This window comes from Schistocerca gregaria, chromosome 2 (assembly GCF_023897955.1).
Source record: "Schistocerca gregaria isolate iqSchGreg1 chromosome 2, iqSchGreg1.2, whole genome shotgun sequence".
NCBI classification, from domain to species: domain Eukaryota; kingdom Metazoa; phylum Arthropoda; class Insecta; order Orthoptera; family Acrididae; genus Schistocerca; species Schistocerca gregaria.
The window spans coordinates 438299800-438327425 of record NC_064921.1 but is presented as its reverse complement, the minus strand read 5'-3'; the positions used below and the strand labels follow the sequence as shown (position 1 = coordinate 438327425).

At 44.6% G+C, this 27626-nt stretch overlaps 1 protein-coding gene across 2 annotated transcripts in view; it reads left to right on the top strand.

Annotated features, from left to right (window-relative positions):
• Positions 1-27626, top strand: part of LOC126325205 (toll-like receptor 4) — a 101983-nt gene that overhangs the window by 44705 nt on the left and 29652 nt on the right. For both annotated transcript variants that reach the window (XM_049995153.1, XM_049995154.1), the window contains exon 3: positions 8807-9317. In XM_049995153.1, coding sequence (XP_049851110.1) covers positions 8807-9317 — 511 coding nt within the window. The remainder of the gene's footprint in view (positions 1-8806; positions 9318-27626) is intronic.

Sequence of the window (27626 nt, the reverse complement as noted above, 5' to 3'; positions counted from 1 at the left end):
CATCACATCTACCGATTTCCGTCCTATTCGGATAACACCTACGTAGTGCTTTTTTGTCTTCGGGTGGTGTATTTCGGACAGGCGAAGTATTTTTAGGTTTAAAGACGAATTTGGTTCAAATGGCTCTGAGCACTATGGGACTCAACTGCTGTGGTTATCAGTCCCCTAGAACTTAGAACTACTTAAACCTAACTAACCTAAGGACATCACACACATCCATGCCCGAGGCAGGATTCGAACCTGCGACCGCAGCAGAAAGACGAATTTAATAATGCCAGTTCGAAAGAAGGCAGGTGCTAAGTGGTATGGGTGTTATCGAACCATCGGTTTAGTAAGCCATCATTTCAAAATACTGACAGGAATAATTTACAGAAGAATGGAACAACTGGGAACAGCCGACCTCGAGGAAAACCAGTTTGGATTCCGGAGAAATGAAGGAACATGCTTGGCGCACTAACCTTACGACCTGTCACAGAAGATAGCTAGAAGGAAACCAAACCTACGTTTATTTCTGGATTTAGCGAAAGCTTTTGATGATGATGAGTGGAATACACTCGTTGAAATTGTGAAGGTAGCAGGTATAAAATACGGGGGAGAAGGGAGAGAGGCATAATTATGGCCTACACTGGATGTTATTCGTTTTGAACGTTGAATAAGTCGCCAGAAACAAGTTTGCCAGTGAGTTTGTAATTCTGTCAGAGGCGACAAAGGACTTGGATTAGGAACAGAACTGCATGGAGAATTTGGAAAAGATGTTGTAAGATGATCACGAACAATAGTTAAATAACGTAAACGGAATTTAGTTGAAATAAATCAGGCGATGTTGAGGAAATTAAATTAGGAAACGAGATACTAAAAGTGGTAGATGAGTTTTGTTATCTGGGCAGTGAAATAACTGATAATGACTGAAGTAGAGAGGATATAAAATGTAGACTGGCTATAACAAGGAAAATATTTCTGAAATGAAACAATTTAAATGTTTGGAAGCCTTAAGCGAAGATGGTTTGTTTGGGTTACAGCCGTGTACGGACGTAAAAAGACAATGTCGACGGTAGTTCAAATAATAAGAGAGTAGAGACTTTTGAAATGTGCTGCTACAGGACAACGGTGAAGACTAGATGGGCAGATCTGATACGTAGTGAGGAGTTAAGCAATCGAATTACCACACCGTTACTTAAAGAAGGGATCAGTTTACAAAGACACATTCAATGGCTCCAAAGCATCTTCCAGTTGGTAACAGAGGGAAGTGTCAGGGTCAAAAGTTATAGAGGAGGAGCAAGACTTGACTATAGAAAGCTGATTGAAATACACTGCTGGAAAAAAATAGTACTCTCTATTAGAGGTTTCCAATTCACTCAAGATTTATTGTTAACACTGCCTACGAAGTACATGAAATGATTACATTTACAGATCAATAGCACAAGCGGTTCAGAGGTAACACGTATCGAACCATGCTGTTACACCCATATTGGTACGTGGTGTAGCCTCCGAGAAGTTGCTGCACATTTCGCAGAGCACGTTGAGCTTCGTGGACAGTATGTGGGCGAACATTATCCTCTTGAAATAACAGATCACCAACCTGTAGCAAGAACGGCAACAACATTATGCACGTACCCAGCACAGATAGCATCCCCTCCAGAAACACCAAAGGTGAACGAGAGTTGTAGCTAATTGCATCCCAGACCATAATGCATGAGGTGGTGCCGGTGTGTCTAGGACGAATGCATTCTACGAGGCAGGACTCACCAGGTTTTCGTCGTAAGTGCAAACAGTCAACACTTAAGTGCAAGCAAAATCAGCTTTTATCGCTGACGACAACGGCGCCCCATCCTCTGACAGCACCGTCAATCTGCAGCATGAGTGGAACAGGGGCTGGAGGTGTGCGTGCCCAAAGTCCTACTGCTAATAACCTGTTCGCAGCAGTTCGTGTTCACACTTCAGGGCACAGAAGCCACGTTGACACATCCGGGTCACAAGTCCTCAAACACTCCTGGAAATGGGAAAAAGAACACATTGACACCGGTGTGTCAGACGCACCATACTTGCTCCGGACACTGCGAGAGGGCTGTACAAGCAATGATCACACGCACGGCACAGCGGACACACCAGGAACCGAGGTGTTGGCCGTCGAATGGCGCTAGCTGCGCAACATTTGTGCACCGCCGCCGTCAGTGTCAGCCAGTTTGCCGTGGCATACGGAGCTCCATCGCAGTCTTTAACACTGGTAGCATGCCGTAGACGTGAACCGTATGTGCAGTTCACGGACTTTGAGCGAGGGCGTATAGTGGACATGCGGGAGACCGGGTGGACGTACTGCCGAATTGCTCAACATGTGGGGCGTGACGTCTCCACAGTACATCGATGTTGTCGCCAGTGGTCGGCGGAAGGTGCACGTGCCCGTCGACCTGGAACCGGACAGCAGCGACGCACGGATGCACGCCAAGACCGTAGGATCCTACGCAGTGCCGTAGGGGACCGCACCGCCACTTCCCAGCAAATTAGGGACACTGTTGCTCCTGGGGTATCGGCGAGGACCATTCGCAACCGTCTCCATGAAGCTGGGCTACGGTCCCGCACACCGTTAGGCCGTCTTCCGCTCACGCCCCAACATCGTGCAGCCCGCCTCCAGTGGTGTCGCGACAGGCGTGAATGGAGGGACGAATGGAGACGTGTCGTCTTCAGCGATGAGAGTCGCTTCTGCCTTGGCGCCAATGATGGTCGTATGCGTGTTTGGCGCCATGCAGGTGAGCGCCACAATCAGGACTGCATACGACCGAGGCACACAGGGCCAACACCCGGCATCATGGTGTGGGGAGCGATCTCCTACACTGGCCGTACACCTCTGGTGATCGTCGAGGGGACACTGAATAGTGCACGGTACATCCAAACCGTCATCGAACCCATCGTTCTACCATTCCTAGACCGGCAAGGGAACTTGCAGTTTCAACAGGACAATGCACGTCCGCATGTATCCCGTGCCACCCAACGTGCTCTAGAAGGTGTAAGTCAACTACCCTGGCCAGCAAGATCTCCGGATCTGTCCCCCATTGAGCATGTTTGGGACTGGATGAAGCGTCGTCTCACGCGGTCTGCACGTCCAGCACGAACGCTGGTCCAACTGAGGCGCCAGGTGGAAATGGCATGGCAAGCCGTTCCACAGGACTACATCCAGCATCTCTACGATCGTCTCCATGGGAGAATAGCAGCCTGCATTGCTGCGAAAGGTGGATATACACTGTACTAGTGCCGACATTGTGCATGCTCTGTTGCCTGTGTCTATGTGCCTGTGGTTCTGTCAGTGTGATCATGTGATGTATCTGACCCCAGGAATGTGTCAATAAAGTTTCACGTTCCTGGGACAATGAATTCACGGTGTTCTTATTTCAATTTCTAGGAGTGTATATGTGCTGTGGTAGCTGTTCGATCTGCCACTGCTGCCCTTACATTACGACGATGCTGGCGGGCGACTGTGCTGCGTGGACGTCCAGAATGTCGACCACGTCTGTGAGATTGTTCACGTGAGCACTGATACCAACATTGTTGCACAAATGACGCACAACTTCCAAATTGTGTGGCAGTTTCTGAAAGGAAGGTCACAATTTGACGCCTCGCAAATTCGCTCAGTTGGCTGTAGGAAGCACAAATGCGTCTCTGTGGCATGGTTGCCTGCTTACTTCACACGTTTGCACTACACTGTGCCTTTCGCTGTGAGCGTCCTCTATTAAAGGGTAGACACAGATGGTGTTGGCAGACGACATTGAGACTATTATCAGTACATTTACTATCCTCCAGGTGGCATAAGCTATCATCAAATCTAAATCTACGCAGTTTTTCCACATGTACAAATTTTTTCCCTGTAGTGTCGATATATGAGGGTAATCTCAAAAGTAAAGTCTCCTATTTTTTATAAGTACAGAACTCTGTGTGGCAGTTGGTTACACAGTTATGAAGAGTGCTTCACACGCTGTGTCTAAACATGCGCACGCCGCGCTGAGGCTTAGCAGCCATTGAGAATGGAGCTCTCGTTGGATGTTACAGCCAAGTGCGAATTGAGCGCAGTTATTCCGTTTTTGAACGCAAAGGGCACTGCGCCGATTAAAATGCATCGCCAATTGACGAAAGTGTTTGGTGAGTCGTGCATGGATGTCAAAAATGTTCGTAAGTGGTGTATAGAGTTTGCAAAGGAGAGGGAGACCTTCAATTTCAAAAAATGGCTCTTAGCACTATGGGACTTAACTTCTGAGGTCATCAGTCCCGTAGAACTTAGAACTACTTGAACCTAACTAACCTAAGGACACCACACACATCCATGCCCAAGGCAGGATTCGAACCTGCGACCGTAGCGGTCGCGTGGTTCCAGACTGTACCGCCTAGAACCGCTAGGCCACCCTGCGCGGCAAACCATCAATTTCTGAGGAGACGGTGTTGAAGGTCGAGCAACGCATGCGTGAAGATCGGTGGATCACCCTGGACGATCTCTGCACGTTGGTTCCCGATGTTTCCCGAAGCATCGCTCACAGAATTTTAACGGAAACATTGAACTACCGGAAGGTGTGCGCAAGATGGATGCCACGCATGCTGACTGAGGACCACATGCGGCGAGTTGATGCGTCCCGCGAATTTTTTCACTGCCTAGCAGCCGAACAGGACAACTTTCTGGACTCAATTGTCACGGGTGACGAAACCTGGGCATACCACTTTACACTTGAGACCAAGCAACAATCACGCCAGTGACAGCATCCTTCTTCGCCAAAGCCGCGGAAATTCAAACAAACACAGTCTGCCGGTAGAGTCATGACAAGCGTTTTTTGGGATCGGAAAAGGGTATTGTTGGTCGACTTTATGCCCACTGGGACCACAATTAACGCTGACAGGTAATGCGAGACCCTGAAAAAGCTCAAACGGGCAATTCAGGACCGGAGAGGAGGAATGTTGAGCAAGTGCGTACACATTCTCCATGACAACGCTCGCCCACACATCGCTCGGCAAATCGTTGCTCTCCTGCGACAGTACCAGTGGAACATAAGAACCCATCCACCCTACACTCCTGACTTGGCGCCCAGCGACTAACACCTGTTCCCTTGGTTAAAAGAACATTTGGCCAGAAAGCGATTCAGTTCCGACGACGGGGCGAAAGAAGAGATTCATAACTTTCTGAACAGCATGGCGGCGAGGTGGTATGACATGGGCATACAAAAACTGCCACAGCGTCTACAAAAATGCATCGATAGAAATGGTAGTTCTGTCGAAAAATAGCTAAGTGTTCAAGCTGTGAACTGATGTAAACCGCTGTAGAAATAAATAGGCCTGTGTACTTATAAAAAAATAGGAGACTTTACTTTTGGCATTACCCTCGTAGATTGCGGTAGTTATTCAGAGACGGAGAGGCTTGCAGTGGCTGGACTAATGTGGAGCGTTGCATCAAAATTATTTTCGGACTGGAGACCACAACTACAATAACAATGGTAGTCAGGCTAGAGCACGCGTAAAATAAATAAATAAAAATTAAAAATAAATGGACGTTATCGCTATGTAGTGAGCAACGGAGAGGGCTATTTCGTGCTACTTATTGCACTTTTGAAACATTTCACAATGCACACTCGTAACATTCCACTCTAACCACATACAAGACCGTGCGCCAACACACTCTCAACACTTGCCATCTTCTCGCTTAGTAGAATTACTACAGCAGTTGCCACGTTACTTATGTACTGGCCTAATATGAATCGGATTTGAGGGAAGGTACCAAGCGCGGTAACGAAGTAGAGAAATTTAAGTTATTGCGGATGAATGTGGAAGACAAGCCCTTAACGTTCCTGGGAAAGGAAGGAGCAAGGAGCCCTATTCTGGGGGACGTTATTGACGAGATCGCTGTTGCTGAAACTGACCACGTAGCGCGTGCCCCGGTATTGCTAGTACTCGCGCAATGTCAGGAGAATTTTCCGTCCCACGGTTAACAGTACCATAAGATCTGCGATCTGTTTTACTTTAGTATCTGTACAAGATCCAGATGGTGCAGCAACTGAAACCTCACGATCTGCAGGAACGTTATGAATTTGCTCATCGATTTCTGGCACCGATCGAAGTTGATGACATGTGGTCGGGGATTGTTATGCGGCGTGACGAGGCATATTTTACACTACAGGGTGCAGTAAATACACAGGACTGCCGAATTTGGGATGCAATTGAACCACGTGTTGCGCACCAAGAACAATTTCACTCGCCATGCGTGACTGTGTGGTGTGGACTCACAAGCACCTGTATCCTCGGTCCGTACTTCTTCGAAGAGAATACATCCAGAGGGCCTTTCAGGTGAGCCGTGACGTCTGCGCGTTATCGAGACCTCCTTGTACAGCATGTGATTCCTGCTGAGTGGAGACCACTTTTTTCAAATAGGATGGGGCAACGCTCACGTCGCTTACCCAGTGGAAGATCCTCTTAATGCAACCTTCCACGAACGTCTGCTGTATTACCAGTGTGCAGCTGCAGAGAGTGACGTTGATTAAATATCTATGTGTAACGCTCTGAAGCTTTAGAAAGTGGAACGAGTATGTAAGGACGGTAGTAGGAAATGCGAATGGTCCACATCCGTTTATTATGAGAACTCTAGGAAAGTGTGTCTTATTTATGAAGGAGACCGTTTGTGGAACGCTGGTGCTACCCATTCTTGAGTAGCACTCGATTGTTTGGTGTACCCGCCAGGTCAGATTAAATGAAGACATCGAGACAATTTAGAAGCGGACTGCTACTTTTGCTACCGATAGGATAGATCAACGCGCGAATATTGCGCAGATAATTCTAGAAATCAAAAGGAGATCCCTGCAGAGAAGATGACGCTTTTTTCGAAGAACACTATTGAGAAAATTTGGAGCAACGTCATCTGAAGCTGACTTCAGAACTATTTTCCTGCCAAAGACGTACAGGTGATAGGCAAAATAATGTGAACGCCTGTACTTAATTGGGAATGGTTAATTAATAAGCGATTAGACCCCAATTTACCCGTAATACAGCTCCGATTCTTCTTGGAGTACTGATATATAATGATTGTGTAGTCTCCAGTTGAATGTTACGCCACTCTTCGATCAGAACCTCTTCTAACACCTGTAGTGAAGAGGGGGGCGGAAATATGCTCCAGAGTCTGCGCTCTAATACCGCGCAAAAGAGGTCGTTTATGTTTAAATCCGTGGACTGTGCTGGCCAGGGAAGACACTGCACTTTAGTTACATGCTCCTCATATCAAGATTCTACTGTCTTGGCGGTGTGAATGGGTGCATTATCTTCCTGAAATATGACATCTTTGTTGGGGAACAACATCTGAATCATAGGGTGCACCTGATCACCTACAATGTTCACATAATCGTTGGTTGTAGCACGGCCTTTGAGACTAATGATGGGACCAGCAGAATACCTTGATATGGCTGCCTACACCATCACACTTCCATCTCCATGGTTCAAATGGCTGTGAGCACTACGGCACTTAACATCTGAGGTCATCAGTCCCCTGGAACCTAACCTAAGGACATCACACACATCCATGACCGAGACAGGATTCGAACCTGCGACCTTAGCGGTCGCGCGGTTCCAGACTGAAGCGCCTAGAACCGCTCGGCCACGGCGGCCGGCTCCACCTCCATGCTTAACCGTTGCAATTAAGCAATCAGGATTGTAGGCTTCTTTTGGCGTCCTCCAGACGTAAACCCGGCCCGAGATTTGAAATAACGAAAACGTTGACTCGTCGTACCATATGACGTATTTCCACTGCTCAGCTGTCCAGGATTTATACTCCTGACACCATGTTTTACGCTTCTTTGCGTTGGTTGTCGTCACTAATGGTTTCGGTATAGCAGCTCGTCCATGAATATTCACTTTATGGAGTTCTCGGCCGACAGTGTCGACAAATACGCAGTCGTGAAAATGGATATTGATCTCTGCAGCCACTTTTGTGCTGTTTTTACGCAATTCGTGTTAGTGTACAGCGATCTTCAAAAATGGTTCAAATGGCTCTGAGCACTATGGGACCCAACTTCAGAGGTCATCAGTCCCCTAGAACGTAGAACTACTTAAACCTAACTAACCTAAGGACATCACACACATTCATGCCCGAGGCAGGATTCGAACCTGTCACCGTAGCGGTCTCGCGGTTCCAGACTGTAGCGCCTAGAATCGCACGGCCACTCCGGCCGGCTACAGCGGTCTTTCTCATTCGGTTTTGATTTGCTCCCACTATTACGTTTACACGATTATGTCTTTCCTTGTTTTGTGTAGGTTGCCATGACTTAAACAGTTGCTCTTGAAACATTCAGTAAGTTGGCTGTTTTGGTTACTGATGATCCAGGTAATCGGGCCCCCACAATCTGCCCGCTTTGGCACTCTGTTAGGTCTTTCATTGAACGTCCACCTCGGCTTCCGAGTGCAAATACAAAGTGTGCACTACTCGTAAACAACCTACACTGATGCCCAGTCCGTACTGAACCCGGTCCCTCTCCCAAATCAATTAACCAACCAACCAACTTCTGGATTGGCTCCTTTGAAAAGTACAGCGTCAGTTTCCTTCCCCATCCAAACCCATTCAAAGCTTGTTCTCGTTATCTAATCAACTCGTCGACAAGGCATTAACATTTCCTTCGGTTTTGAGAGCAGAGGCGACGTAATGAACCGAGAAGGAGGTATAGGGTACAAAAAACCAAAAGAGTTTAATAAACCGAAAATTCCTTATTGAAATTTTAAGAGCTACTGAGTGTAGTAACATTACACATAAGTCTTAGGAGAGCTTCCAATGATGAGTCTGTAACGTAAACTGTGGCAGATGCGCACATCCAGATGCCGGCGCTGGAAGAACTGGACCTAGCAGACAACACGCTGTTGACGGTACCGGCGGCCATTGCGGGAATGAAGAAGCTGAAAGTGCTGAACCTGTCCAGGTCGGGCGTGCAGCGGCTCGCGGGCCAGCTGCCGCATCTTCCGCAGCTGAAGGAACTGACGCTCCGCAACACGTTCCTGTGCTGCCTGCATCAAGAGCAGGACGCCTTCCAGGGGGTCCCGAATCTCGTGTTCCTTGATATCTCGCAGAACCAGCTGACCTCACTGGGAGCAGCACTGCGTGGACTCCACCAACTGCAAGTCCTCGACGCCTCAGACAACCAGCTGACCGAATACCCGGAGCTGCAGCTCCAGACCCAGGCGGCGCTGAGTTTTGCTCACAATCGCCTCAGCACTATACCACACTGCAGCCAGTTTGGAAGTAGCAGCAGCCATTTGACGTTGGACCTACACTACAACCAAATATCTCACTGGGATGGAGGTCCTAACATCCTGAGGTAATGAGAAATACACATTACTGAAATGAAATGACACAGTTTCAGAGACTTTACTGTTCTCTTACATAATGGTCTTATGTAAACACATCAAACAAAGTTTTGCATCACCTCGGTTCCGAGAGTTCCGGAACCTGTACAGAAAACTGGAATAGCGATCAACATAAACATCATTTCTCCCATTTTTATTGCTCATGAAAACCACACATTGCATGTTGTACCACCATACTACGAGACTTTTAGACGTGATGGTCCAGACTGCGGTACACACCAGTACCTCTAATACCCAGTAGCACATCCTCTTACAATTGATGCATAACTGTATTCGTCGTGGCATACTATCCACAAGTTCATCAAGGCACTGTTGGTACATATTGTCCCACTCCTCATCGGCGATTCGGCGTAGATCCCTCAGAGTGGTTCGTGGGTCACATCGTCCATAAGCAGCCCTTTTCAGTCTGTCCCACGCATGTTCGAAGGAGTTCATATCTCGAGAACAGGCTGGCCACTCTAGTCGAGCGATGTCGTTATCCTGAAGGAAGTCATTCACAAGATGTGCACGATGGGGGCGCGAATTGTCGTCCATGAGGACGAATGCCTCGCCAATATGCTGCCGATATGGTTGCACTATCGGTCGGAGGATGGCATTCACGTATCGTACAGCCGTTACGGCGCCTTCCATGACCACCAACGGCGTACATCAGCCCCACATAATGCCACCCAAAAACAGCAGGGAACCTCCACTTGGCTGCACTCGCTGGACAGTGCGTCTACGGCATTCAGCCAGACCTGGCTACCTGTTTGAAGGCATATGCGACACTTATCGGTGAAGAGAATGTGATGCCAATCCTGAGCGGTCCATTCGGCATGTTGTTGGGCCCATTCGTACCGCGCTGCATGGTGTCGTGGTTGCAAAGACGGACCTCGCCATCGACGTCGGGAGTGAAGTTGCGTATCATGAAGCCCATTGTGCACAGTTTGAGTCGTATCACGACGTCCTTGTGGCTGCACGAAAAGCATTATTCAACTTGGTGACGTTGTTGTCAGGGTTCCTCCGAGCCATAATCTGTACGTAGCGGTCATCCACTGCAGTAGTAGCCCTTGGGCGGCCTGAGCGAGGCATGTCATCGATAGTTCCTGTCTCTCTGTATCTCCTCCATGCCCGAACAACATCGCTTTGGTTCACTCCGAGACGCCTGGACACTTCCCTTGTTGAGAGCCGTTCCTGGTACAAATAAACAATGCGGAAGCGAGCGAACCGCGGTGTTGACCGTCTAGGAGTGGATGAGCTACAGACAACACGAGCCGTATACCTCCTTCCTAGTGGAATGACTGGAACTGATCGGCTGTCGGACCCCTCCGTCTAATAGGCGCTGCTGATGCACTGTTATTTATATCTTAGGCACTGCTTGCGTGGTTATTTATATATTTGGGCGGGTTTACTGACATCTCTGAACAGTCAAAGGGACTGTATCTGTGATACAATTTCCACAGCCAACGTCTGTTGTTGTTGTGGTTTTCAGTCCTGAGACTGGTTTGATGCAGCTCTCCATGCCACTCTATCCTGTGCAAGCTTCTTCATCTCCCAGTACCTACTGCAACCTACGTCCTTCTGAATCTGCTTACTGTATTCATCTCTTGGTCTCCCTCTACGATTTTTACCCTCCACGGTGCCTTCCAATACTAAATTGGTGATCCCTTGATGCCTCAGAACATGTCCTACCAACCGATCCCTTCTTCTGGTCAAGTTGTGCCACAAACTTCTCTTCTCCCCATTCCTATTCAATACTTCCTCATTAGTTATGTGATCTACCCATTTAATCTTCAGCATTCTTCTGTAGCACCACATTCCGAAAGCTTCTATTCTCTTCTTGTCCAAACTATTTATCGTCCATGTTTCACTTCGATACATGGCTACACTCCATACAAATACTTTCAGAAATGACTTCCTGACACTTAAATCTATACTCGATGTTAACAAATTTCTCTTTTTCAGAAACGCTTTCCTTGCCATTGCCAGTCTTCATTTTATATCCTCTCTACTTCGACCATCATCAGTTATTTTGCTCCCCAAATAGCAAAACTCCTTTACTACTTTAAGTGTCTCATTTCCTAATCTAATTCCTTCAGCATCACCCGAATTAATTCGACTACATTCCATTATCCTCGTTTTGCTTTTGTTGATGTTCATTTTATATCCTCCTTTCAAGACACTATCCATTCCGTTCAACTGCTCTTCCAAGTCCTTTGCTGTCTCTGACAGAATTACGATATCATCGGCGAACCTCAAAGTTTTTATTTCTTCTTCATGGATTTTAATACCTACTCCAAATTTTTCTTTTGTTTCCTTTACTGCTTGCTCAATATACAGATTGAATAACATCGGGGAGAGGCTACAACCTTGTCTCACTCCCTTCCCAACCACTGCTTCCCTTTCATCTCCCTCGACTCTTATAACTGCCATCTGGTTTCTGTACAAATTGTAAATAGGCTTTCGCTCCCTGTATTTTACCCCTGCCACCTTCAGAATTTGAAGGAGAGTATTCCAGTCAACATTGTCAAAAGCTTTTTCTAAGTCTACAAATGCTAGAAATGTAGGTTTGCCTATCCTTAATCTTTCTTCTAAGATAAGTCGTAGGGTCAGTATTTCCTCACGTGTTCCAACATTTCTACGGAAGCCAAACTGATCTTCCCCGAGGTCGGCTTCTACTACTTTTTCCATTCGTCTGTAAAGAAGTCGTGTTAGTATTTTGCAGCTGTGACTTATTAAACTGATAGTTCGGTAATTTTCACATCTGTCAACACCTGCTTTCTTTGGGATTGGAATTATTATATTCTTCTTGAAGTCTGAGGGTATTTCACCTGTCTCATACGTCTTGCTCACCAGATGGTAGAGTTTTGTAAGGACTGGCTCTCCCGGGGCCCTCAGTAGTTCTAATGGAATGTAGTCTACTCCGGGGGCCTTGTTTCGACTTAGGTCTTTCAGTGCTCTGTCAAACTCTACACGCAGTATCGTATCTCCCATTTCATCTTCATCTACATCCTCTTCTATTTCCATAATATTGTCCTCAAGTACATCGCCCTTGTATTGACCCTCTATATACTCCTTCCACCTTTCTGCTTTATCTTCTTTGCTTAGAACTGGGTTTCCATCTGAGCTCTTGATGTTCATACAAGTGGTTCTCTTATCTCCAAAGGTCTCTTTAATTTTCCTGTAGGCAGTATCTATCTTACCCCTAGTGAGATAAGCCTCTACATCCTTACATTTGTCCTCTAGCCATCCCTGCTTAGCCATTTTGCACTTCCTGTCGATCTCATTTTTGAGACTTTTGTATTCCTTTTTGCCTGCTTCATTTACTGCATTTTTATATTTTCTCCTTTCATCAATTAAATTCAATATTTCTTCTGTCACCCAAGGATTTCTACTAGACCTCGTCTTTTTACCTACTTGATCTTCTGCTGCCTTCACTACTTCATCCCTCAAAGCTACCCATTCTTCTTCTACTGTATTTCTTTCCCCCATTCCTGTCAATTGCTGCCTTATGCTCTCCCTGAAACTCTGTACAACCTCTGGTTCTTTCAGTTTATCCAGGTCCCATCTCCTTAAATTCCCACCTTTTTGCAGTTTCTTCAGTTTTAATCTACAGTTCATAACCAATAGATGTGGTCAGAGTCCACATCTGCCCCTGGAAATGTCTTACAGTTAACCTGGTTCCTAAATCTCTGTCTTACCATTATATAATCTATCTGATACCTTTTAGTATCTCCAGAGTTTTTCCATGTATACAGCCTTCTTTTATGATTCTTGAACCAAGTGTTACCTATGATTAAGTTGTGCTCTGTGCAAAATTCTACCAGGCGGCTTCCTCTTTCATTTCTTTGCCCCAGTCCATATTCATCTACTACGTTTCCTTCTCTCCCTTTCCCTACTACCGAATTCCAGTCACCCATGACTATTAAATTTTCATCTCCTTTCACTATCTGAATAATTTCTTTTATTTGATCATACATTTCTTCAATTTCTTCGTCATCTGCAGAGCTAGTTGGCATATAAACTTGTACTACTGTAGTAGGTGTGGGCTTCGTATCTATCTTGGCCACAATAATGCGTTCACTATGCTGTTTGTAGTAGCTTACCCGCATTCCTATTTTCCTATTCATGATTAAAGCTACTCCTGCATTACCCCTATTTGATTTTGTGTTTATAGCCCTGTAGTCACCTGACCAGAAGTCTTGTTCCTCCTGCCACCGAACTTCACTAATTCCCACTATATCTAACTTTAACCTATCCATTTCCCTTTTTAAATTTTCTAATCTATCTTCCCGATTAAGGGATCTGACATTCCACGCTCCGATCCGTAGAACGCCAGTTTTCTTTCTCCTGATAACGACATCCTCTTGTGTAGTCCCCGCCCGGAGATCCGAATGGGGGACTATTTTACCTCCGGAATATTTTACCCAAGAGGACGCCATCATCATTTAATCATACAGTAAAGCTGCATGCCCTTGCTTTCAGCCGTTCGCAGTACCAGCACAGCAAGGCCGTTTTGGTTAGTGTTACAAGGCCAGATCAGTCAATCATCCAGACTGTTGCCCCTGCAACTACTGAAAAGGCTGCTGCCCCTCTTCAGGAACCACGCGTTTGTCTGGCCTCTCAACAGATACCCCTGCGTTGTGGTTGCACCTACGGTACGGCTATCTGTATCGCTGAGGCACGCAAGCCTCCCCACCATCGGCAAGGTCCATGGTTCATGGGGGGAAGAGCCAACGTCTATATTCAGGAATTCTGGGAACCGGGGAGATGCAAAACTTTTTTTGATGTGTGTATATAGACTGAAGCGACGTGCGAAAACTTACTCCACGAGTGCCGAACCTGGGTCTCCCGCGATCCTCAACCTTGGTACACGTTTTCACTCCCCTCATCAATCTACGTAACATGATATCTGTGTGAGGCCAGTAAAGTCTCTGAAATTGTGTCATTTCATTCGTATAAGTACTTACACCTGATTTCAGGCTGGATGCCCATTTTCGTTGGCTGCTGTTGTTTTCCTGAAAATCTACTGACGACTAAAGAGACGTACTTTCTAGAGGAGTGGGATACAGAACAGTCTTTCTGCTTAAGAACCGAATAGTGCTGCTCGAAACGAGGGAGTTTGGAGTTATACTTAGTAGCTACATACAACAGTAGAATCTATAGCAGAGGGTTTTCCAGTCGTAACTCATGATTTCGGTGTTAATAAAAATATTGTTGTTCTTGTTCTTCTCTACTTCTTATATTGCTGAAAGAATAATCAGGGTTTTGGAGGGGAAAAGACTGTTTAGCTCTGCGTCTAGCTACAATGACGGCAAAAAAAGAAAAACTCGCGACAACCAGGAGTTATGCGATATGAACGAAATTTGGTAAGCGTGTTTCTACATGTGAGAAATGATTATCCAAATCTTGCACCAGTGGCATAAGAGTGACGCAAGTAGCACTACTATGAGTATGCAAATCAGGGTGGCTTTAAATACACGCTGTAGTTAGGGTTAGGTACCTTTGAGATTGGACATGGTTAGTTGATGTTAGTCAAGAGTGCCTTTATGGCGACGAGGACGCCATTATAAACACCTCATTGAGTGTGAACGAGGTCGTGTAAGAAGGCTAAAAGAAATTGGATTTTCCGTCTGTAATACTGCAGAAAGGCTTGGCACGATTGTAGCCACTATACTTGATTGCTGGCAGCAGTGATCATGAGAATGAAGACTGAGCTCCGAATGGCCAGGTGACACTACCGAGAGGGAAGAATATCATGTCCAGCGTATGGCTTTGGCGCATCGTTCTGCATTAGCAGGACCAATTCGACCAGCAGTTGGCACCACAGTGGCACAACGATCTGTTACAAATCGGTTACTTCAAGAACAGCTCCGAGCCAGATGCCCTGTAGCTTTCATTCTAATGCCTGCAAACCACCACCATTTGCGAATTCAATGGAATCAAGCGAGAGCTCATTGAAGAACTGGGTGCAGGTCTGTTATGTTTTCTGATGAGAGCTGGTTGTGACTCGGTGCTAGTGATGGCTGAGTGTTGGTCAGAAGAAGGCCAATTGAGGGCCAGCAACCAGTCTGTCTGCGCGCTACACATACTGGACCTACACCTGGAGTTATTGTATAGGGTGCTATTTCGTATGACAACAGGAGCACTCTCGTAGTTATCCCACGCGCCCTGTTTGTCAGTTTGATGATTTGACCTGTTGCTTCATCAAAAGCGTGGTGTTTTCCATCAGGATAATGCCCTCCCGCACACAGATGTTGTAGCCCAACATGCTCTACAGAGCGTCGGCATAATACCTTAGCCTGGTCTATCATCAGGTCTCTCTCCAGACTAGCACATGTAGGGCATCTTCGGACGACACCTCTAACTTCATCCACAACCAGCATTAACTGTCCCTATATTGACGACGACGCGCAGTAGGCATGGAACTCCATCTTACAAACTGACATCCGGCAGCTGTACTAGACAATGAATGAACGTTTGTATGCTTCCATTCAACACTGTGGCTCTTACACGGGCTGGTAATGTACCACATTTCACGTTTGCAGTGGCTTACCTCGCGCTTACATTTACATGTGATCGTGCAATGTTAGTAACTTCAATATGTTACCTAGATAAATGTGTTCCCGAAATTTCTTTAATCTACATTGATTATTTTTCGTGTTGCGATTTCAGTGTAGTTAAAGTCAGGTCTCAGTTGCGTGTTGTTTTGTGGTGGTGTTGCTCAAGGGTGACTCTGTCACGTAGAGTAGTGCCTGATGGATTGAAATCAGGCGTGGTATCCCATGTAACTGACACCACGGACGTTTTGTAATCTCCAGATAGGGTCCAGTTTCCCAGTGCCAAAGAACTGTGACTGAGAGAGATGTTGGGACTTCAGTTCCACTAATAACGAAGTGTGTCGTGATCCCTTCTCTATGTGGCAGCTAGGTCTGGCATTGACTGCTGCTCGTGACCCATCCTGTGGTCACGATATGATCCACTAAAGCCGGTTACGGCACCTCAAACAACAGCAATAAAATCCTTCCCGCCCAGTTTTATTTTGATGTGGGCATCTGGACAGTTTCCCGAATACTGGGCGGAAACAATTTTAATCCCTCTCTTGAAACCTAGGAAGGACTATACCTGGCTGAGCAGCTACCGTAGATTTACCCTCAGTAGCTGTGTTAGAAAAACATTGGAGTGCATGGTCAGCCTCTGTACTCTTTGGATTTTAGAATCCAGACAGTTCCTTAGTCGCTTTTAGTATAGGTTCAGAGATATCGATCGACCATCTATAGTCTGACCCTCCTGAAGGGTGATCTATAAAAGCCTTTCGTATGCAGCTGTCATCTAAATAGGTACTTCCTTCGACCTTGAGAATGGGTATGATACTACGTGTAGGCATAACATCCTTGGACAGCTCCATGAATGGGACATCCTGAGACGTTTAGCAGTATTCCTACAGTTCTTCGTTATACCACGTTGTTTTACAGAGCCACAAAATCTTGTCTAGTCATCTTCAGCAAGAATATAGTCTCCCTCAAGGTAGTTTTACCTGTGGCAATGTTTGCAATTGCTTGTAAAGCCATTATGTCCACGGTAACGGCCCCTGTATAGTGCTCCCTATTTGTGGAAGACTTTTCTATTTTTGGCTCGACTAGGTTGCAGATAGGACGCGCCATCTGCAATTGACAATCAGGACCATGAAGGAATGGGCAGTGAAAACCGGTCTTAGGTTGCCGGCAAAGAAATCTATATATATTCTTTTTAACCGTTCGTGTTCTATTTTTAATTTCCCATTTAAAATTTTAAAGGATTTGTAAGGTAGTGAGGCTGATGAAAAACCCACTTGGCACACAAGGCAAAGTATTTCAGAGCACTTACTACTTCACACGGATTGTGTAGCAGACAGAACTTTTATGGTCCAGTTATATCGATCGTTTGCACAATACTAGCTCCACTGTGGGTACTTTCAATTAATGTACTGCTTCTGGGGTGAGAGTCGAGGGCCGGTGTGCCGACCAGTCGGGATGTGGTTTCCAGGCGGTTTCGCACGTCCCACTAGGTGAATACCGGGCTGGTATCTATGTCCTGCCTCAGTTACACGATTCACAAACATTTAGAAAACTTTTGCTCACATGTACATCAGTAAAACTACACACAGATGGTTGGGGTCACATATTCCATGTGGAGGGTAGCGGTGTGGCAACAGGGAGAGCATCTACTCATCCCTTAAATTAACCATACTAAATTAGTTAATAATCGTACCGACCATATGCCGATGTGGAACCAAAGCAAAAGAAAATGAAGATTTTATTTTCAGTAAAGTATAGCTTTTGTTGCAAACATTTAAACCACATTCGTTAAACAGTCTTATTACCATCACCACCATCTTCGTCTAGTGAGGGAAGTAAAAATGATAATCTACACGTTTCCATATGCACATCACTCTACATCAACAGTGAGCTGACAAAAATGATAGGATAGTGATATGCACATATATAGACGGAGGCAGTGCCGCTTACCAAGGTGTAAAAAGGCTGTGCATTTGTGCAGGTGTCATTTGTACTCAGTTGATTCATATGAAAAGATTTCCGGCGTGATTATGGCCGCGCCAATTAACAGACTTTCAACGCCGAATGGTAGTTGGAGCTAGAGGCATGGGACACTCCATTTCTGAAATCGTTAGGGAATTCAGTATTCTGCGTGTCAAGAATACCAGATTTCAAGTAGTACCTCTCACAAACGACAACGCAGTGGCCAACGGCCTTCACTTAGCGATCGAGAACAGTGACGTTTGCGTAGAGTAGTCACTACGTGAAATAACAGTAGAAATCAATATGAAACATACGACGGATGCATACGTTAAGAAAATGCGGCGAAAACTGGTGTTAATGGGATTTGGAAGCAGACGACCGGTGTGATAAAAAGTATCCGGACACCCCCAAAAACATACGTTTTGCATATTAGGTGCATTTTCCTGACACCTACTGCCAGGTACTCCATATCAGCGACCTCAGTAGTCATTAGATATCGTGAGAGAGCAGAAAGGGGTGTTCTGCGGAACTCACAGACTATGAAAGTGGTCAGATGATTGGGTTTCACTTGTGTCACACGTCTGTACGAGAGATTTCCACACTCCTAAACATCCCTAGGTTCTCTGTTTCCGATGAGATAGTGAAGTGGAAACGTGAAGGGACACGTACAGCTCAAAAGCGTACAGGCCGACTTCGTCTGTTGACTGACAGAAACCGGCGACAGTTGAAGATGGTCGTAATGTGTAATAGGCAGACATCTATCCAGACCATCACACAGGAATTCCAAACTGCATCAGGATCAATTTCAAGTACAAAGACAGTTAGGCGGGAAGTGAGAAAACTTGTATTTCTTGGTCGAGCGGCTGCTCGTAAGTCACACATCACGCCGGTAAATGCCAAACGACGTCTTGCTTGGTGTAAGGAGTGTAAACATTGGACGATTGAACAGTGGAAAAACGTTGTGTGAAGCGACGAATCACGGTACACAATGTGGCGATCCGATGGCAGGGTGTAAGTATGCTCAATGCCCGGTGAACGTTTATCTACCAGCGTGTGTAGTGCCAACAGTAAAACTCGGAGGCAGTGGTGTTACGGTTGTCGTGCTTTTCATCGAGGGGGCTTGCACCCCTTGCTGTTTTGCGTGGCACTAGAACAGCACAGGCCTACCTTGATGTTTTAAGCAACTTTTTGCTTCCCACTATTGAAGAGCAATTCAGGGATGCCGATTGCATCTTTCAACACGATTCAAGCACCTGTTCATAATGCACGGCCTGTGGCGGAGTGGTTACACAACAATAACATTCTTGTAATGGACTTGACCTGAATACTAAAGAACACCTTTGGGATGTTTTGGAGAGCCGACTTCGTGCCAGGCCTCACCGACCGACATCGATACCTCTCATCAGCGCAGCACTCCATGAACAATTGGCTGCCATTCTCCAAGAAACCTTCCAGCACATGATTGAACGTATGTCTGCGAGTTGAACGTATGTCTGCGAGAGTGGAAGTTATCATCAAGGCTGAGTGTGGGCCAACAGCATACTGAATTCCAGCATTACCGATGAAGGGCGCCACGAACTTATGTCACTTCCACCCAGGCGTCGGGATACTTTCGATCACATAGTGTGCGTCCCGAGCCGAACCAATTTCAGTGTACCAGAGTAATTTATTGGTAAAAACATTATGAAGTCGAACTAATAGCCAGATAGCATAATTTGTTACTTTCCGAGTATTGGACGGGTGAACACACAACCATACACTACATTTATGGCACGACTATTAGTCTTGGGGTCTGATTCTGTACTGTTGTATTGTGCCAATATGTAATCTTTTGAATCTTGAATGCCTATCCTATGTAATTGCAAAAAATAAATGTAAAATATTAAATAAGATGTTATAAGAATAGTCCATTAGGACAACGACATACTCTGACAACGGTATAATGTTGCCTTGATGGGTAATGAACTCACAACCTCCAGAGCAGACGCCCAATGACATTCGACCTCCAGTAGGGTCTAAAATTAACGAGCATGGAGCACTTGGACAGGGATTGTGCACAGGTGGTGCTAGATGGGATTGTGAGTCGCCCAGAGAGCGTGTTGAGATAGTCCACACATTTGCGATAAACACTGTGACTGGATGGCGCACTGGTTAATGCTGTTGCCTAGTAAGCAGGAGCTCCTGGGTCGAGCCCCAGTCTGGCACAAATTTTCACTCATCGTCACTGATTCACTTCAAATCTCTATGCTGCTGATATAAATATTTTCTTCCTTTTCCTCTCTTTTCTCCGCTCTCTACGTTTAATTTACATAGAAAAATGTTCAATTGCAATTTTATTGTTCTCAAGAAGCACCACATATTGACTAGTGACCTTGCAGGGCTAATATTTTATGCTGTGATACGAATATCATTTGATATAGTATTGTAGTGAGAGCAAGCAGAGTAAACGCAGGCAACGATTAACTTGTTCCAAAGGCATTGTATAGCGCACCAGAATGTTAACCTGAAAAGATTCCTCTCGTTTAACAGTTCTCCTAAGTCTGAGTCAATGCCGTTTCACCAATAACAAAGTATCACAAGTCTATATTAATTCACAAAGAATATACATTATCAAGTTGCGAAGTGATGTACTGAAAAGACGATATCCAGTCCAGCTTCACCCGACACTAACATTTCAACAGACATGTTTTTCATGGACTGAACAAGCTCTTATCACTTTGCCCGGTCAAGAACAGCGACCAAAAGACCCTGGTACTTGCTCTGCCTGTTTCCTCCACAACTACCTCATGTGTATGACCTGTGTAGTCAAAAGAGTAATTGCGAGCCTGACCACCATTCCAAATACATTCTTAAAGGTTTTCAAATATGCTAAATATGTAAAATATATTTTTTTGAACAGTAATAAGTGAATATAATTTCTTTTTAGTTACACATTGTTAAATGGTAATACAAACTTGCAAACTATATTCTGCAGAAACCAGAACAACAAATGCTAACTAGCACACCATCGTTATTTTCTTTTGTCTGTCGCGCACTTGGCTGTTTAGCTATCTCCCGTATAGCACTGCCGTCAACCTCAAACAAGATTACTCGCTGCAGTCAGAAATAACGTCTGGAAACGTCGACTGCGATCTGGGCCCTTGAGTTATCATGCTCTAAACAACCACACTCAGTCACTTTTTTATTTCCTCCACTGTCCTCTATGGTGACGAGCAACGACTTGCATGAATTCCGTTGATCCTCTGCAAGTGTCATATTATACATGATGTCTCAGGAGGAATGGTCAGTATTCAAGGATGTGACAAGAACGATAATTCGAAACAAAAAAGTGAAAAAAATCAAGTAAACATGGGCTCTGAAATGTGTACCTTAAGAGCTGTGGACACTTTTTCATCTTCACTAGTATGTAACAGATCTCTTGTACTGAACGAATGCTTATAACTCTTAAGGTATGCATTTTAGACCCCGTGTTTACTACACTTTTTTGCTTCGAATGATCGTTCATATTACATGCCTGAACACTGACCATTTCTCCCCATGACAACCTTTATAAAAGTAGTCTCGGACGGCTGTGCACAGCAAGTTGTTTGGAGAATAGTTTCTGGTGGACGGTATTTAAATTTTTTAAATATTATTCTTTATCTGACCCATATATCATACGACAATAGTCGAGCAGAGGTCACTCAAAGGATTGGGAAAATCAAGAGCAAATAATTTCTATTTGCTATTCAAGCCCTGTTTAAGATACCTTGACTTCAAACCTGCCACTATTGCAACAAAAGTGAAGGCGATATCCCGCCGATTCTTTAGATTTTATATTTGTTTCCCTCATTCTCAGCTCAGGCAAATTAAGACCAAAACTTGGACGGTCGAAAGCGACACACACTGAATTTTCTGTCGAAAATCTAAAACCATTTCATCTGCCTTTTCCCCCATCTTACGTCAGTCAAAGATGGCATGCGCTACCTGCAATACTGGAAGACGAACACGAATATGACGGAGATATGGACGGGGTCACTTACCATAATGTTGTTAACTGTCACACTTAATCCATTAGCGTCCAGCGTTACAGTAATGGTAGGCATGACAGGACTGCAGGTGTACTCAATTTTTGGACAACGATGGAATTCTCTAATCTTGTTATGCTTGCTTAAGGGTCGTTGAACATCTTTCATTCCCGTGTTTCAGTTTGCGAAACAGTCCACTACACAGGAAAATTGGCAATTGAACTTTAAACATTATTTCTACACTCTGAAACTCATCACACAATGGATTTATTAAGTATGGCTATTAAAATATTTTTTTATTAAATTCAAAAACAGTGTAATTTATTTAAATTTATACAATATTATTTGTGTAACAGGGACACAAGCTAGTTTTTCAGCTATACATAGAAATAACGCTAAGCGGTATTGAGAGAGCACTTTTATGCTATTTATTTATGTTTATTGCATTTAAGGAGATGGGACCTGGATAAACTAAAAGAACCGGAGGTTGTTCAGAGTTTCAGGGAGAGCATAAGGGAACAATTGACAGAAATGGGGGAAAGAAATACAGTAGAAGAAGAATGGGTAGCTTTGAGGGATGAAATAGTGAAGGCAGCAGATGATCAATTAGGTAAAAAGACGAGGGCTAGTAGAAATCCTTGGGTAACAGAAGAGATACTGAATTTAATTGATGAAAGCAGAAAATACAAAAATGCAGAAAATGAAGCAGGCAAAAAGGAATACAAACGTCTCAAAAATAAGATTGACAGGAAGTGCAAAATGGCTAAGCAGAGATGGCTAGAGGATAAATGTAAGGCTGTAGAGGCTTATCTCGCTAGGGGTAAGATAGATACTGCCTACAGGAAAATTAAAGAGACCTTTGGAGAAAGGAGAACTTTGAAGGAGTATATAGACGGCCTATACAAGGGCGATGTACTTGAGGACAATATTATGGAAATGGAAGAGGATGTAGATGAAGATGAAATGGGAGATATGATATTGCGTGAAGAGTTTGACAGAGCACTGAAAGACTTGAGTCGAAACAAGGCCCCGGGAGTAGACAACATTCCATTAGAACTACTGACAACCTTGGGAGAGCCAGTACTGACAAAACTCTACCATCTGGTGAGCACGATGTATGAGACAGGCGAAATACCCTCAGACTTCAAGAAGAATATAATAATCCCAATCCCAAAGAAAGCAGGCGTTGACAGGTGTGAAAATTACCGAACTATCAGTTTAATAAGTCACAGCTGCAAAGTACTAACGCGAATTCTTTACAGACAAATGGAAAAACCGATAGTAGCCGAACTCGGGGAAGATCAGTTTGGATTCCGTAGTAATTGTGGATCATGTGAGGCAATATTGACCCTACGACTTATCTTAGAAGAAAGATTAAGGATAGGCAAACCCTCATTTCTAGCATCTGTAGACTTAGAGAAAGCTTTTGACAATGTTGACTGGAATACTCTCTTTCAAATTCTAAAGGTGGCAGGGGTAAAATACAGGGAGCGAAAGGCTATTTACAATTTGTACAGAAACCAGATGGCAGTTACAAGAGTCGAGGGGCATGAAAGGGAAGCAGCAGTTGGGCAGGGAGTGAGACAGGGTTGTAGCCTGTCCCCGATGTTATTCAATCTGTATATTGAGCAAGCAGTAAAAGAAACAAAAGAAAAATTCGGAGTAGGTATTAAAGTCCATGGAGAAGAAATAAAAACGTTGAGGTTCGCCGATGACATTCTAATTCTGTCAGATACAGCAAAGGACTTAGAAGAGCAGTTGAACGGAATGGACAGTGTCTTTAAAGGAGGGTATAAGATGAACGTCGACAAAAGCAAAACAAGGATAATGGAATGTAGCCTAATTAAGTCGGGTGACGCTGAGGGAATTAGATTAGGAAATGAGACACTCGAAGTAGTAAAGGAGTTTTGCTATTTGGGGAGCAAAATAACTGATGATTGTCGAAGTAGAGAGGATATAAATGTAGACTGGCAATGGCAAGAAAAGCGTTTCTGAAGAAGAGAAATTTGTTAACATCGAGTATTGATTTAAGTGTCAGGAAGTCGTTTCTCAAAGTATTTGTATGGAGTGTAGCCATGTATGGAAGTGAAACGTGGACGATAAATAGCTTGGACAAGAAGAGAATAGAAGCTTTCGAAATGTGGTGCTACAGAAGAATGTTGAAGATTAGATGGGTTGATCACATAACTAATGAGGAGGTAGTAAACAGAATTGGGGAGAAGAGGAGCTTGTGGCACAAGTTGACTAGAAGAAGGGTAGGACATATTCTGAGGCATCGAGGGATCACTAATTTAGTATTGGAGGGCACCGTGGAAGCAAAAATTGTAGAGGGAGACCAAGAGATGAATACACTAAGCATATTCAGAAGGATGTAGGTTGCAGTAAGTACTGGGCGATGAAGAAGCTTGCACAGGATAGATTAGCATGGAGAGCTGCGTCAAACCAGTCTCAGGACTGAAGACTACAACAACAACAACAACAATTGCTGTTGTAGTATGTCTACTGCAGTTGTAATTTTTCTCACGAAACGATGTTTTGGTGGCAGCGGGACTGTGAGAGAAAATTGTATCCACAAAATTGCTCCATTCCAGAGAAGAAGGAAAGTGACCGATGGCCTTTGTAGATTGGTACCATCAACCCGCACAAACCAACCAGAGAAGAAGAAAACAGAGAAATATGAAAGAGGAACCATTTATTCTGCCATACAAAAATTATCTGTTTCTGTCTAAATGGGATGACAACTCTGCTGTTTCTGCAACACATAAAATGCAACTGGTGTGAACCCAGTAACTAACGTTAAAAATATTTTCACCAGTCAAGCAAACACAATGAAGTTCCTCGACACTCCATCCTTGCAGACTACAAGTACATGCCTGGAACTGGTTGAACGGATCAAAATTAAGTAACTGGAGTAAACTGTAAAGCATCAGCACGTACACGGTGCAAGAAATATGGAACTGTATATTGAGTGTTTTGCTGCTTGTCATACAAAGTAATTTGTTGTTTTTGTTTTTTATTTGTAATTTCTTCGTGATTACTCTATGTCTTTTAGTACAAAAATGTATAAAATTTTTATATGAACGTATGTTTTGCTCTCAGTAGGGTTTAGCGTTACATATATGGTGCGGTAAATTATATTAATACTAGAAAGATGAAAATAGCTTTTCCAAAAGGTCATCAGTCCCCTAGAACTTAGAACTACTTAAACCTAACTAACCTAAGGACATCACACACATCCATGCCCGAGGCAGGATTCGAACTTGCGACCGTAGCAGTCGCGCTGATCCGGACTGAAGCGCCTAGAACCGCTTAGCCACCGCGGCATTCTAGCTTTTCCACTTTACGTGTTTCTTTTCCAGTGTAACAGGCAAGTTAAAAAAATGTAATAATAACGATAGGACAGGGAATTGCCAACTCTATACTCGTCACAACGGGAGGAAAGGTAAGACCGTTGTGCACAATGCATGTCTTACCATCAGGAGACGGTGCTCATTAAAATGGTATGTTGTTGCATTATAATGAACAGAATGCGAGGTGTTAATGTGCAGGCCTTCATTTTGTTCAGGAAGCAAATAGTAGATACCTTACGCCAATGCATAGGAGTAACGTTCGTACTGCAAGATTTATTTCAAAACCACGGGATCCGCAGGCGCTATGGTTACGCCTGCTTTGAGAGGGTTGAGAGTGAGGCATAGATGTTACTCAGCGTTTAAGCTGACATGTACCCATGTGGCATACATATGGCAGTATGCCACGCTTTGGTATCGCTTCTCGTGCACCTTCGGGCGTGACTCCACCAGTTGTAGTCTGTGGGTGGTTCACAAGGACTTATGGCTCCATACATTTCAGAAAGCCGACAGTGAACGAGCACGTTATGTGGTGATTTCACATTTTGCTGCTGTGTTAGTACAAAGAATGAGTCAGATGGTGTACCTTACCATTTACGACTGTCCTTTCCGCCTAACACACTAAAACATGTTGGATTAACAATTGACCATAAATTAACGTGGAAACCTCGCGCACTAAGCATCCAATAGAAAGCCCACAATATTCTAAAACTACTAATTAGCCGAACTCGGAGAGTGCACCCCTCCACTGTCCTCCAACATACAAAACCTTGATCCGACCCATCCTTTGCTATGTGAATACTGCATGGATTTCTGCCCCACCCAAGTTCTATAAATCCTCCCAAATCCTGGAATGCCGTGAACTCTGCCTTGCTTTCCGCTTCCGTTTATCCTCCCCCACGAAGATCCTTTACCAACTCATCAAATTCCCAACCCTCCTCACTCACACTGAACACCTCTGAACAATCTAGATCGTCCGCTAACTGGACTCCAACAACCTTTCAGTTTCCCCTCTAGCCGCCCAGTGTGGCCGAGCGGTTGTAGGCGCTTCAGTCTAGAACCGCGCGACCGCTACGGTCGCAGGTTCGAAATCTGCCTTGGGCATGGATGTGTGTGATGTCCTTAGGTTAGTTAGGTTTAAGTAGTTCTAAGTTCTAGGGGACTGATGACCTCAGATAAGTCCCATAGTGCTCAGAGCCATTTGAACCATTTTTCTCCTCTATTTTCCAAATCTCGTATACTGCTGCGCCTTTATCAGCACATCCCACCAACCCTGCGCCTCTACACACTGTCTACATACTCTCCCGAAGAAATATCAACCATCTACCCCTCCCACATCATGAGCTCTATCCTGACATTTACCCATCCTAGCAGCTCTAAGACCATACCACTCTCCCCTCCCCATACTTCTTTATCTCCTATTTTTCCCCATCTGCCTTTCTTTCCCCACTCGGTCCCCTTACCCCATCAACTTTTAACCTCACCGATCCCCTCTCTACTCCACCTTCTCTTCTGTCCCAACAGCCGCTCCAGCCCCATCGGTACTACGCACCAGTCCTCCATCCTTATCCCACCAGATTCCTATCCTCCTCACTGACCAACCTTTTACTGTTCGACAATAGACTCCCCATCACAGGACACGTCCTTCCAGTTTCATTGCCAGGAAAGCACTTTTTTAAAATATCTGTGTTTTAGCGTCGAGTTTTAATGCGCTCTTGCCGTCTTTCTTTTTACCTTTCATTATTACTGTTTTTTAACTAAAGTGCAAGAAGTCATATCTCTCGTGTATATAAAAACCTCCATTTTATGTTCACCTTCGGAAAGTAAAAAATTCATTGTAAATATTTCACCTTTCTGTTTCTTATTTTTCTTCTCATTTAGTTCTTGTGGTCATAACGCTGAAGAGTACGTTGACTGTACCGTTGACAGGCCACCCCTTGCCCACAAGGGGCGCAGGGAGATAAAATAACAATAAAGATAAAGAAACAAGTTGGTGTAATAAAACGAATAATTGGAGGACACACAATTGTGAGTTAGGACATCTATTGCAAATAGGATATCAGGACTATATAATTTGGCCGATATGAAACTGGGACCTATAAGATTGCACGAACTTACTACGAGTGTCTCAATACCAATCTGATTAGCTTCTGGAACGCGTTTAGCCACTGATTTCTAAATCTAATAGTAACATGCGACGGGCAGTAAGAACAAAAATAAAACATTAACTGCCTCAGGAGACTCTTTGAAGAGTCTGGAGCACTTACTTCGTGTTCCAAAAATTGAGTTAGTAAATTCATACCAGACACCTGCGAAGCTATCCAAAAGACGTTTGAACAGCTCCTATATACAGCTGTATCTTTTTTTCAAAACTGGATTGTGTGGGACTTTGCCAAGCAAACGGGACA